The sequence below is a fragment of the Lycium barbarum genome, chromosome 8 (assembly GCF_019175385.1).
Source record: "Lycium barbarum isolate Lr01 chromosome 8, ASM1917538v2, whole genome shotgun sequence".
Taxonomy (NCBI): Eukaryota; Viridiplantae; Streptophyta; class Magnoliopsida; order Solanales; family Solanaceae; genus Lycium; species Lycium barbarum.
The window spans coordinates 121,343,236-121,365,122 of NC_083344.1; the positions used below are offsets into that span (position 1 = coordinate 121,343,236).

Sequence of the window (21,887 nt, forward strand, 5' to 3'; positions counted from 1 at the left end):
TATAAATTCGCCCCTGCTTGAGTGTAATACATGAAGTCATTCATGAGTACTGTTACAAACAAAGTTTTATTAAATAAAATTTTGATTTGAGTCCTTATTAACTAATTAAAATCTTTTTTCTTTTTCAAATAATATTAATTGTAAAATAAATTAAGCTCTATTTCTAATGCAACACCTAAAGGCATTTTGTTTGGAATAATTTGGCCAAACAAATATTATTCCGATACTAAATTAAAGAGCGTAACTTCTAACACAATTCGGCTAATTCACAAATTGCTACAACTCAAAGTAAACTTTTTTTGACCAAAATAAAATAAAATAAAATAAACATTTTAAAAAACTTATTGGGGAAAGGGGGGATAATTTGTAATTTACAGAAAGTATAGGGCTAGATCTGATACTAATAAATCAAGTTTGTCCTCTTTCCCCTAAAATTTTCCAGTTGACAGTAATGGATACAGCTCTGTTTTCTCCTTCATCCCTGTTTGGTGGCAGTGACAGCAACTCATCTGGTACTCTTTTTACTCTTCCTTAACAATATTTTTAAATTATCTGTTTGAGTTAAAAGAGATTTGGGTTTTTCTGTAGATGAAGAGAACACCGAAACTCAGCAAAATCTTGTGGAGAGGAAGCACCAGTTCCCTGAAATGGTGAGTTTCAATCATATTTTCAAGAAATAATCCAGTTAAAATAATTTATTATTTTGGGTTTCCAGCAATTGTTTAGTACTTAAGTATTATTCTCTCTGTCTCAATTTGTTTGTATTAGTTTGACTCGACACAGAGTTTAAGAAAATAAAGAATGATTTTGAATCTTACAGTCTTAAACTAAAGATTTGTGTAGTGTATCAAAATACCCTTTGAATCTTGTGGGTTTAAGTATATTATATACTCCCTCGTTCCCAATTTAAGTGTCTTAGTTTGACCGGGAACAAATTTTAAGAAATAAAATGATACTTTTGAATCTTGTGGTCCTAAATTAAAGATGTGTGTAATATACTAAAATGTCTTTTCAATCTTGTGGTTTGAACTTGCCATGTGATGTTTGAACTATCAACTTACTAAATATAGAAAGAGTATTCTTTTTGGGTGTAAAGAGTTACTAAATATAGAAAGTGATATTCTTTTTTAGACAGATTAAAAACGGAAAGTAAGACAAACAAGCTGAAGTGGAGAGAGTACTTATTACCATTAAAATTCAAGAGCTGAATAAGAGGAGTATTCAAAAACTTTAGATGCCAGTTGTTTTATAGATGTGGAAATTCCATTTGCAGTGTTGATACTCTTTGAGAAGGAAAGATGGTTCCTTTAGTTGATATTGTCATTGCTGAAGTGAGATAATACCAGAATAATAACCTATTCGAAATCAAATTTTCGACATTATAGTAATGGATTGACACTCCTCTTTCTGAATATTAATTGGTTTGTGGATTTGTTCTAAGCAGTAAATGCATACGACATTTATCCTAACAGGAATAAATGTCGTAAAGGTTCATTTCTGGTGTCTTGGCGGAGGTAGGAATTTATAAGGGTTTTATAGAAATATACCAGAATAAGTCATTGTTGAACCCCTTTTGTCACTACACTAGAACCTTTTCTTATGTCAAGCGGATTCAACATTATATATATAACCAAAAAATTTTGTTTCTGCGCTATTTGCACAGTGTAAATTTTTGGTGAAGGGGATTTAATTGAACCCCCTTGCCTTAACCTAGCTGCACTATTTGCACCCGTGGACTTAGGTGATGATTGATGTTTGTATATCTGTTAACTTACTGATTTCATCTTGTCATTCTTTACTGTGTGCATACTTGAGGACATGAGATGTGCTCTTTTTTGTTTTATGCATTGAAAATTTTAGTTGTATGCTGCTTATCGACTCTAGTTGTAGGTTTAAACATAATATCATGGTTGGTAGTTGCAATGAAGAAATGATCTAATGGATCTTTCCAAATTTATCTATAGTTCACTTGGACAATTACCTGGAAGAATTCCTTTCTTCTGTTTTCCGTGGTGGATGTGTGTGTGTGGGTGGGGGTGGGGGTGGGGGGGGGGGGGGGTTGGTCTTATATGGCATTGGTATTATATTTTTGGCACATTCCTACCATCTTCCAGGTAGTTTGAGATTGTTACTGATATCAGCATTCAGTGTATTGACCAAATCTTCACTAATCAGAAGTTAAGGGGAATAAACTAGGTTTCCCTGTGTGGTTTGCGAGCTATTGCACAGGAGCTGGGTTTACTCTGTGCGCACCCGAAGTGTAGCGGCTGCGGGTTCCCATGTCATAAAAAAAAATTAAAAAAAATTAGGTTTTCAGGATTTATAACAACGCAGCTGTTTTCTTCTCTTTATTGCAAAGTAAATGAGTCTGAAGTATATCTAGTATGTTGTTTATTGCTTTGATCAGTATGGAAACTAATACACTTTGTCTTGTCCACAGGAGTTGCTCATCCAAGAGTTTTCTTTTCACCAGATGAATGCTAATTTACTTTGGCCTGGGACATTTGCATTTGCAGAATGGCTTGTGTTAAATACGTCCTATTTTAGAGGGCGTCGCATAATTGAGCTAGGCAGGTAATACCTTAAAAGCATTTAATATGTTGTCCTGTCGTCGCAAAAGGTCGGACCTTCTTCAGTATTTTCTCTGCTAAATGGTCTTAGCTTGGCCAATGCAACTTCACGGTGCAAGGGACCTTGCTGCAATTCGGTTGAAATGTTCCATATAAATTTGAGAATAAACAAACTTCCTTTTCAATATCACATAGTGTTTTCGTTAATGACTGTCATATTAACAATTTCCAGTGACTTGTATTCTATGTTGCTCGGACTCTCCAAAACTGATGCCGCAGCCATGTTGGATCTCCAAAATTGCACTACTTTTGGAGGTTCCGACACGCACCCGTCGCCATTTTTTGAAGAGTCCAAGCAACATAGCTTGTATTTTCATCTTTAGCCAATGTTTACAAGAGTGCTTTTCTGTCTAAGATCCTTTCAGTTATAATGCAAAGTTTCGCAAAGTAATAGAGAACTTCAATAAAAGCACTTCTTCATACTAGGAAATAGAGAACTCCTTGTATATGTTTCCAATAGTACAATCGAGATGAAGCAGGATCCCGGTGTGAAAAGAAAACAGTTTGTGAATTGAATAAAATGTACGGTTTGAGCAGTCACTGCTCTGTTGGGAGAGTTCTGTTACATGCATGTTTTAGAAGTGTCTGTGGTTCTGATTTGTGAAGTGTGTCTATGTGAGATGTTTGACCTTCATTAATATTTAGTTCCAGATTTGTTTTTCATTTTTTTTGTTAATTAGTTGGCAATCTCATTTGTATGTGTTATGCTATGATCTGAAGGAGTTCTATTTGTTTGCTTTTACTTCTGTCCTCTTGGCTCATGTCTATCTAATGTGAAAAGAGGAAAGTGGAAAAGAAGAATTACGTTATGTTATAAACATCAACTGGTGACTTTTCCTTGTGCTAACTTTTGAGTTCGTCACAGTGGAACTGGAGCTTTGGCCATCTTCTTGAGAAAATCATTTCAACTTGATATTACAACATCGGACTATGATGATCCAGATATTGAAGAGAACATAGCACATAATTGCCGGGCAAATGGCGTTTCACCTGTCCTTCCTCACATAAGGCGTTAGTTCTTTTCCCCATGAAGTCTATTCTTATTACTTTTTGTATAACTGCGATGAAAATCCTTCCTGAGAGAGAGAACTTCATACCATAAACAAGTAACTTCCATTCTGATCTACGAATTATACTTTCTTGAGAAAACTTTTGAAAAATAAATTGACATTCCTTTTCAGATTCATGGGGAGATGTGTTTCCAGTAGCCGATCCTGATTGGGACCTCATAATTGCAAGTGATATCTTACTGTGTAAGTAGTTCTGCTCGGACTTCCTATGATCCTGTACGAGACATGTTTACCTTACTATCGCTTGCTGTTATCTTGTATGTGTAAGCTTGTAATTCTTGTGTGTAGCTTCTAACCTTCCCCTTAATTTATCAACTTTTCTTGTTCATTTGCTACTTGCAGATGTTAAACAATATGATAACTTGGTAAAGACACTATGCGTTCTCTTGAAATCCTACAAGCCAAAACTTAATGAAGCATGTCCCGGTACTAGTGAAGGAAAGGGTAAGTATATACATTTTGTAGAGCTTACCTTTTAACCTTAGACAGCACTAATTAACCTGGTTTATCAAAACTTATGACTCAGACATATGCTCATTGCCTCGGCCAACATTTTTAATGAGCTGGAGACGTAGGATAGGGAAAGAAGACGAGTCACTGTTTTTCACAGGATGTGAAAAGGCCGGTCTTGAAGTAAACCATTTGGGATCCCGTGTGTATTGTATTAAGCGCAAAGAAACGAGTTCCATTGAAGCGGTATAAGATACGTTTAAGTGAGTTTTAGAGCTATAACTGAGGTTTAACTTTGTGCTGGTTACCCCCACGGTGAAGGCACAGGGGTCTAGTACCCTTTGCCATATCTTCACGTGTTATTCTTCCATTAGATGGGGCTCGCACATGTTCTGCAATACACACTCCACTCCCCCAAATACTCGTCCAGTATGAAAAGTTCTTAATGTTAATTGAAGTACCCGGATCTTAATGAGGATCTTTTATTTTCTTTTCGGGACACATGAAGCTACCCAAGTATAGAGGAAAGTCCTATGACGATTTATAACACAGCCTAGTAATGACTCATTTGATGTATTTTTTTGCTTGTGAGAACTGAGAAGTATTGCATCTTGAGCAGAAATTTTCATATGCATTCAACAGCAATAGTTTTTTTTTTCCTCCATGCGTTTTAGCAATGCAACATTTGTATCTTAACAGTCGATCGGATATATTTGAAAAATCCCTCTTATCCTGAAAAAAATAACAGGATTCTGAGTATTAGGATTAAGGGTAACTCGATTTGCCGTATAAGAAAAAAATTATATAAATGCTACATTCGGTTTCAGGCATAAAACTTTTCATACTAATACACTATGATTTTGGTATATTAACAATACCAAAACGAAACTGATTAATTCTTGATATGTATTGCAATTTCTAGGAAGGGGAGTCTTGGTGTAACGGGTAAAGTTGCCGCCATGTGATTAGGAGGTCCCGGGTTCGAGTCGTGTTTAGGGTAAGACTGCGTATAATAGATCCTTGTGGTTCAATCCTTCCTCGGACCCCATGATAGCCGAAACTTAGTGCACCGGATTGCCTGTCTTTTTTTATTGAGATTTCTTCTTAACAAATTATGTGTTATTATCGCATGACTATCTGTGTATTATAAATTATTCTGCACAAAGATCTATGTTTAACTATAACCTATGCATAATTAGTTATCCTTTTACTATAAGTTGCTAGCACATGTTTTTGGGAACTCATAAAAAAAGGGGAGAAGACAAGATTTGGTGAATAAAAAATTAATCGATTAAAAAATTCAGAACTTTTAAATGGAAGAGATAATGGATATTCGTGGTGATTCTTGTATCAAGAATCGTAATGCGACCAAAGTGTCCTCTAGTTTTACAAATTACAAGCTTACATCGTAACTAATCAATCAAAAAATGACTGTACCAACTTTTGATAGGAGAGCTGAAAACAATTTACCATGATGTCGAATGAATCGACAAAATGATATATTAAAATTCAATAGGGAGAACATGCTCGTTGAAGCAGCAGATATACGAAGAAGGCTACTCCGAAAACAAATCGAACAGCTATGGTTGATGACACCATGGAAAATGGAAAGAGGAGTTCTTGCCAAATAATATACTGATACTTCAGATTTTGATATGCAATGCAAGGGTAATCAATTTTATATGCATATATAGGGTCATGAAAAGACCTTATGTCAAATGATTTTTAGCAAATTGGATATTGTCACATGGAGTAGTCTAGATCTCGGAAATTTCTTACCACTTTCTGTATTTTGACGTCTTTCTTTTGGTATCATATAATCGGAAGCTAAAAACGTAAAGAGTACTTCCCTAAGTAGTATGTCCTAATCGATAAGTGTGAATATTTAGAAGGTCTACACAGCAAACTCGCCTGCCCTTTACATCATTATTTTTTTTTTGGGAAAACTATATATATATATATATATATATATATATATATATATATATATATATATATATATATATACATGTTATGGAAAAATATTTACGAAAAGTGATGATAGTTTTCCTTATTTACAAAATATAATGATATATGTCACACCCCTTTTTTGCGCCCCTGCGCTATAAACGCGCAAGTACGTCGGTTTTTATTATTAAAGAGTTTTTCCAATTGAAGTGACGGTTTTGAGTATGGATTAGTTATTTTATAGAGTCGTCACTTGGAATTGAGTTTTGGTGTTCCAAGCCACCTTATGAATCCCTAATCAAAAGAAAATGACTATTTTATTATGGTCCGCGAAAACAGAAGACCGGGTAAGGAATTCTGTTGACCGGGGAGAAGGTGTTAGGCATTCCCCGAGTCCTGTGGTTCTAGCACGGTCGCTTTATCAGCTTATACTTAGCTTAAATTAATCTTTGAACATATTATGTATCTGAGCCTTGATTTGCTCGTACTTTTATTGTTGAACATTTATTGGTCTTAAATCGGATGCGTAACCGCATTCCGAATCTTTTAAGCGTCTCAAAGTAAGATGCATAACTGCATTCTTATTCGAAACAAAATTAATTATTAAAACGAGTTCGGCCAAGGTGCGTAATCGCATCCTTGAGTTATAAAAAAAACGTCTCGAAATAAGATGCATAACCGCATTCTTAATCGAAATAAACGTCTTGAAACGTGCCTAAAGCTCGTCTAGCGTTAAAGGCAATTATTTGTCTCTAAAATCCGAGACTTAAAATTATTTGGTTATTATTAATTTTCACTCTTTCAACAACGGGTTTTGAATAAATTTGCGACTCATCTCGCTCCCTTACAATGAGTTTTACCACTCTTTTCTTTCCAATAGCAACGAAATTTGAAATAATTCGCATCTCGTCTCGCTCATCTCACCACTTAATAACTAATTCGGGCTTTAAAAAAATGGTTTAGGCCCAAAGTATATCCATTTGTGCTTGAAAATAAACCTCTCAATACAATAACAAGTGATCAAATATTACACATGATTAGACAAGCCGCAAGGAAATCCACGAAGATAGTTAAATACTCAAAACATGAAAGAACTCATCATTAAATAAAACTGTAATTTAAAACATGATTTTTTTTCAACAAAATGACGATGAAATTAATTAGATACCTAAGCATATGAGACTTTCCACGTTAACATTCAGAGTTTTCAACCTTAGACCACTTTACCATTAGACTACTAAGTTCTTGATAAAGCTTAATCTATGTTAGCCAATTAAATACTCAAGTTCAGCCTGAACCGAATAAAAATCTAGTGAAGTACTCCAACTAATCATGTTCAGTAAAAAATAGCATAACTGATGATGAAAATTCAGATCCACATTTAAAAGGACGTAACTAAAACCCTCTAAAAAAAATCATATGATTTATAAATTTTTTTTCTCTAAACCAAAGATATACTTATGATTTTTTAAAATTCAATCTAGTTTTTATGGCTTCCACATGCACATACATTCAAAACCCCATCTTAAAAGAAAAAGTGAACTGGCAAGAACTCTTGTTATTGTTTGTTAATACAACATTGCTCTAAATCATTAAACTTAGAAACTCCATTCAGCAAAATCATATAAGATCAAAATAACTTAAATAAGGACATAATAGATCCTCTCACGTATTATTCAAGACAAGATCATCAAATAAACTACAAGAAAGATTCGTTGGCTACCTCTTCGTAAATCTCTTACTAAAAAATAACAATCTACTGATTTCCAAATTAATAAAATTAACTCTTCGGACCCGCGAGCTCGAAATATCAACGGAACTTTGAAACCTCAACCTCCAAAGACTATCCAACCCATTTATTGTGTTTTAGAAAATTGGGGAAGAAGGTTTTGTTGTTTTTTTTTTTTTGGTTTTTGTTTTTTTGTTTTGGGGCTGCTCTAGTTCCCTACAGAAAACTTAAAGCTGCTCCATGTTTTTTTTAGCAAAAAAAAGAACTCGCTTTCAGGTAGGGTTTTTCCTTTTTTCTTTATGAAGGTCCGGCTGAATATTGATCTTGGTCTTCTTTTTAGGGTCTTTTTTTTTTTTTGACCTTTCACTTTCTCTGTGCCTTCCTATATAAAATAATAAATCCCCCACAGTTTTACTGTGGGTCCCTATATTTTTTCTTATTGAAAAGTTGACCCCCTCTTCTTATCTAGCCGTGTGATTGTGTATATATTCTTAAAATAAAAAATAAAACAAAACAAAAATAAAAAGGTGGGCCCTCCTACTCCTTCTATTTTTGTGTGCTATCTAATAGAAAAGATGCTCCCTATCCATCATGTATTGTGTGTGCTGTGTGCATTTTCCTTTAGTCACGTGTTCACCCTTTTTTTTCATTTTTCTTCATTGTGTGGGCCCCACCCCTAACAATAATATTTCCCTAAAAAAAAACGTGAACCCCTCCCCTTTTGTGATAAGGTTTGTTATCAAACTTTGTCATTTTGTGATGATGTGGTATAATCCTAATTGCTCTTTTTTTTCTTTTTTTTTTACTATAAAACACAAAAAATATTTAATAACTAATTCTAGATAACTAAAAAAAATAAGCTTAAAATAAATGACTGGCCAAGCAAAATTAAAACCTATAAAGCACATTTTTGTAATATTTCTTTCTTTAAAACACAAAACTTATACTCTAAAATAGTAAATATTTTTGTTCTTTTTGATTTTCGGAAATAAGCCTACTAAATAAAAATAGAATAAAATTGACACGTCAAAAATTAAAATTAAAATTAAAAGAAATATTTAAACACTATAAAGTGAAACACACGAGGAGGGTCAAAATTACGTGTCTACAATATATTACGAAACATGACGGATTTCCATATATTTTTCGTTTTTTTATTTTTTTTCGAGAGAATATATTTTTTTTTTAAATATATATATATTTTTGTTTTGCTCAAAGGCTTAAAAAATTAGCTCAATTTTTTGTGTATGAAAGTTGTATGAAACATGTATGAAATGTGTATATGTGAGCAAAATTTTTAATATAATTTTCATACACAAAATTGTGAGCGAAAACTTTAAGCCTTGAATATTGTATGAAAGTTGTTACGATGTTGTTGTAGTTGTATTAATTTTCCAGAAACCTAATATGAACTTTATATACGAAAAATGTGAATGAAATTCTAAGTCTTGAGCGAGATATACACATTTCATACCATTCTCATGCGTAAAATTTTGAGCTTAATGTTTAAGCCTTGATCGAGATATACACATTTCATACGTTCTTCATACATAAAATTTGAGCGAACTTTTTAAGCCTTGAGCAAGATATACACATTTCATACACAAAAATTTGAGCGATTATTTTAAGTCTTAAATGTTGTATCAAAGTTGTATACAATGTTGTTGTAGTTGTATTAATTTACAGAAATCTAACATGAACTTTATATACGAAAATATGAGCGAAATTTTAAGACTTGAGCTAGATACAAATTTCATAGTGTTTTCATACACATAATTTTGAGCGGATTTTTTAAGCCTTGAACGAGATATACACATTTCATACATTTTTCATACCGTTTTCATTCACTAAATTTTGAGCGAACTTTTTAAGCCTTGAGCGAGATATACACATTTCATACAAATATTTAAAAATAATTTTAAAAAAATTAAAAAATATTTTTTTAAAAAAATAAAATAAAATAATAATAAAATATATATATATATATATATATATATTAAAAAAACATGTTTTGTATAGGGTTTGTAATGTTATGTTTTGTAAATATAAAACTATCGTCACGTTTCATAAATATTTCTCCTTAAAATATATATACGTAGTTGTCCCTTATTTTTTCCATAGGTATCTAATTTATCTTCCCATATATTATTGTTCCCATCTCTCAAGCCCCACACCCCCAATCCTTAGAGAAATGAAAATGCAAAAACTGTCTACCACAAAAATATTTTAATTTTTTTTGGGTGTGGATAGAAATTAGAATAAGATATGTTTGGAGAACTCCCCACGTAATAAAAATGTTTAAAATAAAAAACAAAATGTTCAAAATTTAGCAATTCATCACTTCATCCGTATCATTTTATATGTCGCAGTGTATGATTTGATGCGTAGGTTAAGCATCCATAACTGTGGGTAGCTTTCAGGATTAAATTTCGAAATTTCGAGGAAGTTTCAGAGGAAATTAAAGTACAGACTCCGTACTTGCGTCTTGCAATGGGCTTCTTTTACTCATTGCTCATTTTCACTTAACCATTGATCAGGAAAAAAATGAAGTGGTAACAGAAGAGGAACCAGTAGAGTGCAGCGGCGGACCTACGTTGGGGTTGGGGTGGCACGTGCCCCCTCAAGCCTCGGGAAAAACTATGTATATATATCTGTATTTATATATAAAGGACCCCCTTAAATATATTTCGTGACCCCTGAAAGATAGAAGGTTCAACTGGGTGCGCTAATTTCATGGCCATAAGATTTAGCATCCAAGTAACCTGGATTCGATACCACACTATAGCATCTTTTCTATGTTTTTCTTTTTATTTTTCTTTTTTTGATTAAACTCAACTGCAGCTTCTTTGCTATGCTTTTCTTTTTCTTTTTATTTATTCTAATTCAACTTAGTTTCTAGTACTTCCACTTAGGAGTCCATTTAGTAATAATCTTTTATTACCTACATTAAATATATGTTTAAAAAATGACCAGTGACTTTGTTTTCTTTGAGAAAAAAATGAGAATTTTGAAGTTTAAAATAGGCTTAAAACAAGTGTCTCCTCTTAGCACCTATTTTGCAAAGAAATTTACCTGCCTTTTCTTCTTCTTTTTTTTTTTTTAAAAAAATAAATTATTTTTGTTGTTAAGAATATAAAGCCTAGTCAAGTTTAAGCTACCTACTTTAAAAAAACAAAACAAAAAAAAACTTATTTTTGTTGTGCAGAATATAAAGCCGAGTCAAGTTTAAGCACGATGAATGACGTATATTTATTATATTAAAATCAAATTGATGATAATCAATAATAATTAGTTGTTGCGGGTTCCTATGTCATAAGAAAAATCAATATTATTAAAGTTTTGCTGATAAGTTATTATAATCATTAAGTTTTAAAGAGTTGCACGCCGAATTTTAACACTAATAGTTAGCATGTTTAAAAGCAAAGGTGCCCCCGTCGTGTTCAAATCTTGAGTCCGCCTCGAGTGACCATTGAGAAATCAACCCGATTCTGGAGTTAATTAAGGACTGCTGCCACTCTGTTATCTAAATATGTTGGTAGAATCGAGGTTAGTAAGAATGTTGGCGTTAAGCTTACCTTAATTAGTCAATATATATATATATAATACAACAACGTTTTTAAATGAAGCTTGTTTGAAAAACTTATAGTCTTTTCATTACCCTCTTAGTCCCAATTTATATGAACGTACTTTCTTTTTTATCTGTTTTGGAAAGAAGGTTACCTTCTAATATTTAGACTATCATTTTACTCTGATGAGATGATTTATAACCATATAATTATATAAGACTTGTTTCAGATTACAAATTTAAAAAATCTTCATTCTTTTTAAAGTTTTGTGTCCAGTTAAAAGTCTAAACCTAATTGGGACGGAGAAATATTACATAATCAAAATGTGTCGTGTAGATCTTGACTGTTTTCCTTCAACAGGCAGCATCAGACTCTTGGGTAATCTCAGTGAGCTTCATCAGTGTAATTTTGTTACCAATTGTTAGAAATGCAGCAGAACATGCTAGTTGCCCCACTACCCATGCGGGGGCTGAATATACGAGAGACCCGATTCAATTTGCAAAAAATTATTTTTGTTCTTTTGAGTTTACCTAAAAAAGTCCAAATTCATGCTTATCAAACTATGTCCATATAAATTCCTTTGATGTTAAACGTATCTTCACTCGAGGAAATAAGATCTCTTGATTTTTTACAATTTGAATAGAAGAAAATGTCTTTTTCAAATCTCTTATGTGAAAAAAATGAAAATCTCTGGTAAAAAAATTACAAAACTAAAATGAGTTCGTAAAGAATCAAGTAATGGTCATGATATCATAATCATTACCGTTGTAGTAGTCGGTCAACGTTCGATCATTTAATCAGTGTAACATTACTGAATATGACGCTTCATAGAACTGTTCCTATTAGAAGGACAATAATCCAGAATATATTTTTCTTCTCTCTGTCTAATCGACTGCATGCTCTTATTTGCTATTATAAGAATTTGGCCTGTTCCTATTAGAAGGACAATAATCCAGAATATATTTTTCTTCTCTCTTTCTAATCGACTGCACGCTCTTATTTGCTATTATAAGAATTTGGTAAATTTTGAAGGATATATTTATACCGGGTGAAATATCTTTAAGGACGATGTCATTAATTAACGACCCGCCTCAAGCTACAAGCAAATTTATGTGATCATTACATTTTTCAATCTCTGAGTAAATTTCTTATTAATTAGTAGAAAATGTCAAAATGAAATATACTTCTCGCAAGATTCTTCCCTACATCAAACTTGAAATTAAATCATATAAAGTTGATTTTGCTCTAATTAGGGATGGAAGATGGAAAAAAGTATTCACCCTGAGAAATTATAGACGTTTCAGAAGGTTAGTAGTTAATTAATTATGATAAAATTAAAAGCTTTTCTTAGTGAAAAATCCAAAACATAGTAGTAAAACCATAAAATGTGAAATCATTTATAAACCAAACTAACATTATAATTCAGGGACAAAAATGTTATTTCTCAAAATTTTGCTTTCTTCATCATTATTTATGATACTAGTGGGCATTTGGCCCGTGCTAAGTCCGGGCCCAAAATTAAGATTAAAAGTTAAATTTTGTAATTACTTTTTAGTTTTTTCCCGCTTCCTTGTGTCATTAAGTTATTGAAATATTAGTTTGATTTTTTCTGCAAACTCTAGCACGGGCCCAAAATCAAGATTAAAAATTACAATTGTAATTTTTATTTTTTTTATTTTTCCCCCACTCTTTATGACATTAAATTATTAAAAGATTAGTTCGATATTTTTTACAAACTAAAGTCTTCCCATATATTTAAATTGCATAAAAATATTTGAAAATTGAACAAAAATTCTTTTTTTGTCCTTACTTTTGACCACCTTTTTTTTTTTTTAACCTTCAAACAAATACATAAAGTCTCTTAATTTTTAACAGCATATATCCAATATAACATTTTCTTTCAAAAAATTAGGTAACAATATCTAATCCAAATTAAGACCAATTTTATCTATTAAATTTTCAAAGTTTCATACTGAACAATTAAAGAGCTGTTAATTAGAGAAATTTCAATTTTTTTGTGCAATACATGTTTTAACTAAGGTAACTGCAAATGTGGTGTATTCTCTCATTCAAATTATGCATAGTGACGTGTTTTTTTTTAATTGATATCATCACAATTCAAATTTCTTAAGCGTTTTAAGAGGACCTTAAAATTTTCTAAATTTACCAAAATTGGGTGAGACACCTTAAATAATAAAGAAATAAAGTAGGAGCAAAAATAAGTCATATGAAGAAGTTATAGTACATGTCATCACCTTCAAAAAGTTAGCCTAAGGGATTTTCTATTATAAAAAAAGGCTTAGAAGTGCCTTAATATTTCTAAAATACCCCATATTAGAGGAAACAATAAAGGACAAATATAGGGATAAATTTGGAAGAGAAAACCTATAGTTAGCAACCTTAGTTGTAATGTAACCAAGAATTCTAACTAAGTACTACAAAAAGTTAGATTGACCTTTACTATATATAGATATTAGGCATTTTTATACAAATGAGTGGCATTGAAGGATAAATTCATAAATTTAGTAATTAATTTTGTTTAGTTAAAATGAGGTAGTTGATACATAAAGAAAATAAAAAAAAATGAAGTAGGTACACAACTGACAAACTTGTCGGTTTGTAGATTACATTATTGTTTTGGTCAGTTGGTACACAAATATCAAGGAACAATTAAGTGTTAGGTAGGCGTGCGTATTGGTTCGGTTTATCAATTTGTAAACATGGTAAATTGATAATCAAATCAATAAAATATTTTTGATCAATTTTCGGTTAACCGATTTGCGATTCTTAACGATTTGTTTTAACCGATAAAAAAATGCTCTTCTATATTTTTTCCTCTTTCTTGTTTTGACTAAATTGTGAGAGCACTAGAGAATGATAAGATATTTTGCTCACGCGTAAAAATATTTCATATTATAATTAGCAAGAGTCTTGAGAAGCTCTCACTACTTATTTACCATGTCAAGTTAATTTGTCAAATCATGAACAACACTATCACCAAAGAAAATTTAATTTGCTCGAGAGAGGCGAGAGCCCTAGTTTGGGAGAACTAAGTGTCACCTGCTGCCTTCCTGATCCTAAAACGAAAGTAAGAATTTAGAAAATAAGGTTTGTATTTAAAATTTAAAGCTAGTATTATATAAATAAGGATAAAACTATAATTAAATTTTAATATGATCTTATTGGATTATCAATTTAACCTTTAACTAAAACCTAAAAATCGGAAATCGAACCGATAGTCAAATAAGAAAATTCACAAAACCGTTTAAAAAACGTAATCCAATAACTCAATACCGAGAACGAATAACATTTTTTTCGGTTCAATTAATCCGATCTTTACACACCCTAGAGTTAGGTATTAAACCGCCAGAAAAAATGTGGGAAAAAAAGAAACCGACACTATATAACCAAAGAGTTTCTCACAGCCGTTCGTTTGTTATCAGCAATACAAGTCTTAAAAAAATCATCTCCGTCCAAACTCCAAATCTTGAAAAAGTTCCTAGAAAAAGACACCTTTTGGCCTTTCACAAAAAATGGTGTTCTTACTTCAGCTCCAACAAAGTCAAATCTTCCTTTCCCCCACACGACTAATTAGTTCCCAACCAAAACCAATAATAAGTAACCCTCTAATCTCCCTTAATGTAACAACAAAACCGTCTATTCATCCACCTGTCAACGCCGCCATTAGCAACATTAATAGTGAGGCTAAGGAAGTGTTGTTGCCTGCACCACTAAGGCGAGAATTAATGCCGAAACATGTTGCAGTTATAATGGATGGGAATAGAAGGTGGGCTAAGATGAGAGGGTTTCCAGTTGCATTAGGATATGAAGCGGGTATTCGAGCTGTTAGGAAACTTGTTGAGCTGTGTGGCGATTGGGGAATTAGTGTTCTTACTGTGTTTGCTTTTTCTTCGGAGAATTGGTCACGTCCTAAAGTAAAGTCTATGACTTCCTTCTTTTAAGTTAATGGGTTAGTGATATTGGGTTTTGTTTGTATTTGTCATTGTTGATCTTTTTCCTTTTGTGTTATAGCTGGAAGTTGATCTTCTGATGGGCTTGTTCGAAAGAGGACTGAAAAATGAACTCGAAGATTTTGCGAGGTAATCCCGCTATTAGTTCACCAACATACTTCTGTTTCTCTAAATGTTTGTAGTAATTGTTAGAAATATAGTAATATGGAGAATAATATTTAGCTTGAGGCGTGTGGGACACTGTTCTTAAAAATATTTCGCTCATTATTTGTATATGTCATTAGGCATATCTCTAGTATTCAATAACCTCGTCCAGTTATCAAGTAAAAACAGAAACTACAAAATCTTAACAAAGAAAACTCAGCTTAGAAGAAATAGGAGGAAAAGAAAGGAATTAGGGAAATTCGTATTCAGTTCTTCAAAATACCGTGTATTTATAGGTGTTGTTCAAACGAATAATAGTCGGCTACGACTAGTTTGACTATTTAAAGTGTAAAGCTTAATCTTTCAGAAAGCCTCTAACGGTTAGTTTGACTCCTTTAAATGTAAGACAAAACAAATTACTAAATAATTAACAGATGTAAAGTAACTTTACAAAAAGGAAAATATTTTGCAAACCAATGAGGAACACTCCTTTTTGACATGACAACAAAAAAACACCGCATAACTATACCTGTCAACCGGTTCCAACCGAAACCGGTTAGGAAACCGGCCGGTTCCGGTTCCAAAACCGGAACCGCCTAACCGGTTCCGGTTAACCGGTTTTAAGATCCAAACCGGAACCGGTCCGGTTTGGATTCGTTAAATTTTTATTTTTTTTTATTTTTTGTATTATATATATATATTATAGTATTTATTTGTATATTGTAGGTATATTTACATATGTTATACAATTTTATAATTAAAGTTTAAATATTTACTGACTAACAGCCTAACAGCAAGTCAGCAATACAGAATAGTGCTTTTCGTACACATATATATATGTATAACTTACATATACTTATATATATGTAACTTAATATATATATATATATACTATATGTACTATATACTCTATATACTTATATATATGTATAACTTAATATATATACTATATATATGTATAACTTAATATATATACTAAATATATGTATAACTTAATATATATACTATATATATGTATAACTTAATATATATACTAAATATATGTATAACTTAATATATATACTATACTATATATTATTATATAACTTATGTTAACTTATAATTACTATTTTCTATATATATATAACTTAATATATACTAAATATGTATACTTAATTATACAAATATGTACTATACTATATAGTAGCTAATTTTGTTAAACTTAAATTATTATTACATATCTTCTACATTAATATATAAAAACAATTTATTAAATATTTATTAAAATTTAAAAATAACTACAAATACTAATATTATACTTATTAATAAATATACTATATTAATGTTATATATTATAACTTTTTGTAATCTACTACTATATATAATTTAATATTACTTCTAATCTATTCTAAATTTATACTATAATTTATTTGAATGTACAAAATATAATATTAAACTTTATAGTACTATAATTACTACTAACTTACTTAATATACTTAACTTGTATGTATATGTAATATCTATATATACTTAATATATAGTTATTAATATTTAATATACTTATGCTTAAATATTAAATATCTATTTATTATATACTTATACTATTTTTTCTATATATACTTATATACTATATATACTATTTTTTCTATATATACTATATATACTTATATATGTTTAAGTATACTATATAACTTAATATATTTATAAGTATATTCTTAGTATATTTTAGGTATATTCCTAACTTAATAAAAGTAAAAATATGAACACAAGTAAATAGAAGAAAGCTCAATGAGCCATATATTTTATTCATTCTTGGATAACATTTATTTGCAAGTTGTATTTTTTTTTAACTTGCAAATAATACATGAGTTATACAAAAATAGTAAAATAATAAAATCACCAATTTTGAACCATTTCGTTAATTTTCCCCACATCATATTCGGTCATGGAAATATCTTCAAAGTCTTCCATTTGGTCCGGTCCACTAGCTATCAAATCTTCAATTTCTTCCTCTTCGCCTTGCTCCGCTTCTGAGTTTTGGTTGCGTCGCTCCGATCTAATCCAATCTCGAATGCACACTAGTACTTGCAAGCTAAAGCCGGATAATGAATGTCTATGGTCTCCAATTTACTGTCTTCCTTGGCTAAATGCGCTCTCCGAAGCCACGGTTGATACTTGAACCGTAAGGATATCTCGAGCCATTCTTGAAAGTATCGGATAGCTTGCCTTGTACTTCTTCCACCATGCTAAGACGTCCACCTCATCCAGTTGGCTGATATCCACATTTGGCTGCATCAAATAAAAGTTAAATTCATCAAAGTTTGCAGTAGAAGAAGAAGTAGGCTGTGAATGTAAAACTTTTAAACCCGATAAGCCCTTTTTGCTACTATGAGAAGTAGTAGGGCGTGGAGCAACTGGTGTAGCACGTTCTTCCAAACTAGAATAATGAGTAAAAACTTTTATAAACTCATCATCAATAGCGAGATCGGCTTCAGCTAAAGATGGTTGAACTCCCTCTTCAATTTCTAAAAATGTATAAATTTGACTAACCAAATTTTTAGTATAAGACACTTTTAAACAAGGATTTAAAAGGGAACCCAATATAAATAAAGTTGGAATGGGAAAAAAATACTTTTTAAATTTGATTATCATTTCAAAAATAGCCACTTGATAATCGGGTTTATATTTATACTCTTGTAAAACTCTAGCTATTTCCGCTAAGTAGGCTAAAATTCCGGTTACCGTGGGATAGAATTGTCTAGAAAAAGCAAGAGTTGCATTATAAAAAATTTCTAAGAGTTCAATACATTCTTTAACATCTTCCCAATGCCTATAAGTTAACCAATCCTCACTATCAATATTATATTTGTTGTGAACTTGTTGTATGGGAATCCTATACTCATATGCTTGTTGTAGCATAATGTAAGTGTAGTTCCACCTAGTCTCAATTTCTACTTGAATTTTCCTAGGTCTAAGGTTATTTTCCACACAAGCATTCTTAAAATCTCTAATTCTTCCCCTATTAGCATTACAAAAAAGAAACGCAACAACATTTCTAACTTTTTGAACAGAATCATCAAAATGCATAAGACCATCTTTAACAATTAAATTTAAAATGTGACAACTACATCTTACATGAAAAATATTTCTTAGAGGAGGGTTTATTTCTCTTTTTAAAAGACCAATTGCCTTTGTATTATTAGAAGCATTATCTAAAGCAATACAAAGTGTTTTTCTATAAATGTTAAAAAATCTCATTATAGTAGACATTGAATCGGCTAAATATTTTCCATCGTGACGACCTTTTCCTTCGTCGTATAAAAAAGCTATAATTCTTTTTTGCATAACCCAGTTGTCATCAACCCAATGACATGTAATAGCAAAGAAATCTAAATGGTTAATACTAAGACTCAAATCAGCGGTAAGACAAACATTACAATTTAAAGAATTAAATACATGACGCAAATAAAATCTATATTTTTTAAACAAATCTATAACATCGGCTCTACAAGTACTTCTAGGAATACCCTCAAATAACGGGTTATAACAACGTTGAATGTAAGTAACAAACCCTAAACCCGAGGGAAAGGAAAATGGTAAACAATCATAAGCTACCATTTTAGCTATTTCTACGCGTTCTTTTTTCTTGTCATACTTAAAATTTCTACCGGTTCGTGGGTCTATCGTCATTTGAATCCCCCCCACATTTGAACCCGTTTGCTCTCCCCAAACATCCATATGTTTGGTTCTCATATGAGCATTTAGTGTACCCGTTCCACCATCCTTACCAGTTCCTTGCTTAAAACTAAATACTTGTCCACATAGGGTACATGTAACTGATTGATTTTCCCTATCCTTAGTCATAAATTTCCAAACTTTAGCTGTTGGCCTACGAGTTCTAGGCGGTTTGTCTTGTGTATGTGATTGTGCAGGACCTGTATCTCCTATGGGATTTTCGGGGGGTTGTGTTTCATCATCATCATCATCATCTAAGTCTTCATTAAAAGTGTCGGTAAAATGTTGTTGCATTGCCTCATGACCTAAAAGTGGATTATTTCCACCAACATCAATACCTAAATTAGGTTTTTCTTCCACAAATGTTTCCTCATTAAGCGCACCCCTAACAGTACGACTACTACTACCGGCACCACGTCTTAATCTCTTTGACATTATTAAATAGAAATAATTTAAATCACAATCAAATAAATCACAAGAAAATAAATTACAACAAATTAAATTGCTAGAATTAAATTGCGTAAATTAAATTTCAAAAAATAAATTGCTAGAATTAAATTGCGTAAATTAAATTTCGAAAAATAAATTGCTAGAATTAAATTGCAAAAATTAAAGACAGAGTTGGAATGAAGGTACCAAATTGCCGGATTAATTTCCAACAAAGCGAAGACGGCTAGAATTGCAAATCCACCAAAGCTACTTCGGATTGTTGCAAAATCACCAACTCCACCAACTATATTATAATTGCAAAATTAATAATTGAAAGTTGAAACTATAATAAGACTTTGTGGCTAATTATTGCAAAGTAACTATAATTGAGAGATTGAGATTTGAGAGAAAGATGAAGAAGAGTGAATTGAAATGAAAATGAAGAAGGGTTTATATAGGGGTAGGGGAGGGGTTAAAGTGTTAAAAATAAATAATTTGGGGGCCAAAAATTAAGAAAATGACCGTTTGGCAACGGCCATTTTTGCAAATGGACCGTTGCCAACGGTCCGCGAGGCCCAACGGCTCGTTACTATTTTTTTATATTTTTTATTTTATTTTAACCGGTTTAACCGGTTCCGGTTAAAAAAATTTTGGAACCGGAACCGGTTAACCGGTTATACCGGTTCCGGTTCCGGTTCCGGTTCCGGTTCCGGTTCCGGTTCCGGTTTAACCGGTCCGGTTACCGGTTAAAACCGGTTACACGGAACCGGTTGACACGTTTACGCATAACAATCCCTATATTATTATTCCATTGCATAACGTCATAGTATCATCAAAGTATTATATAACTAGTACATCAACCAAACGACCACTTACTAGTACACAAAGCATGGTTTATAAGGCTATGGCTTTAGTAATTCTTGTTGAATGCTATACTACAATTTTGTAGTATTGCCTCACAAGGCACCAATAGCCAAAATCCCAGTATTATTGCTTTGCTAACATCATTAATTAGTTTGAAATTACCGTCAAGACGATGCTTAACATGTTAACACTGGTTGATCAAAAACTGGAACTTGTATTAGTGAAATTGCTTTATTAAGATCATTAATTAACTGAAATTACTATCGAGACGAGCTTAACGTGTTATGACTGATTAATTGACAACTTTGACTTAAGATGGTCGTTATGTTTATAGCTTGCAACTTCATTGGTACCAATTCTGATTTCACTGCCAAAACATACATATTTGCATAACCTCTCCTCGTTTTCTTCTTCTTATTGCTTTGACTTTGAAGTATTATGATTGATATGAATGACTCCGCTTTCTTGGGTTTCTACAGAGCAGGGATTCGAATATCTATAATTGGTGACTCCAGTAAGCTCCCCAAATCATTGCAGGACTTAATAGATAAAACTGTTCTTATCTATAGTGGACAATTCACGACTTCACCTTGTTCTTGCACTTAACTATAGTGGACAACATGATGTTGTACAAGCTTGTCAAACCATTGCTCAGAAAGCGAAGGATGGCATTATTGAACCCGAAGACATTAATAGGTTGCTAGTGGAGCAGGAGTTACAAACGAACTGTATCGATTTCCCATGTCCTGATTTACTTATAAGGACTAGTGGGGAGCTAAGACTTAGCAATTTCTTACTCTGGCAGTTGGCCTATGCTGAACTGTTCTTTTCACATTCACATTGGCCTGATTTTGGAGAAGCTGAATTTTTGGAGGCTTTATGTTCATTTCAGCAAAGGCAGAGGCGCTACGGTGGACAGAGTTCCTAAGCTTTATGCCATGAACTTTCTGATTTAACTGTGAGGCTGAAAAGCCTTATTGAGATCGTTGAAGGTCTGTTCTTATGAGAAACAAGTTTCAGGTACTTAAGAGCTATGTTGCTCGGATCTTTTTTGGAGGATCCTACACCGATGCAACTGCATTTTTGGAGGATCCGAGCAAACATAGCTTAAGAGCAGCCGTTACTTTTTGGAAAGTCTCATTATTTATTATCATTGGTTACCTGGATTGAAGTGATGTTGAGGTATTTGTTAGAATATTATGTAAATATTTAGTTACCATCTTTATTGATGTAAATATATTAGAAGAATATTTAGTTACCCATTATGGTTAGGTGTATATTTAGTTACCTTCATTATAGCATGTTGACAAAGATTAATGCAAGCAGATTATTACCTTCTTACATGGTATCAGACTAGGGCACGATTCTGCTCC

General features: G+C 32.1%; 1 protein-coding gene and 1 pseudogene across 1 annotated transcript; both read left to right on the forward strand.

Moving 5' to 3' along the window:
* The first annotated feature begins 368 nt into the window (after positions 1-368).
* On the forward strand, positions 369-4,814 carry LOC132607004 (uncharacterized). Its single transcript, XM_060320788.1, has 7 exons — positions 369-512; positions 589-650; positions 2,441-2,574; positions 3,496-3,641; positions 3,812-3,883; positions 4,043-4,144; positions 4,227-4,814. The coding sequence occupies exons 1-7, from the start codon at positions 452-454 to the stop codon at positions 4,400-4,402; spliced, it is 753 nt and encodes a 250-aa protein (XP_060176771.1). The 5' UTR covers positions 369-451; the 3' UTR covers positions 4,403-4,814.
* A 10,004-nt stretch (positions 4,815-14,818) lies between these two features.
* LOC132607005 (cis-prenyltransferase 4, chloroplastic-like) lies at positions 14,819-21,827 on the forward strand (annotated as a pseudogene).
* Positions 21,828-21,887: the final 60 nt, after the last annotated feature.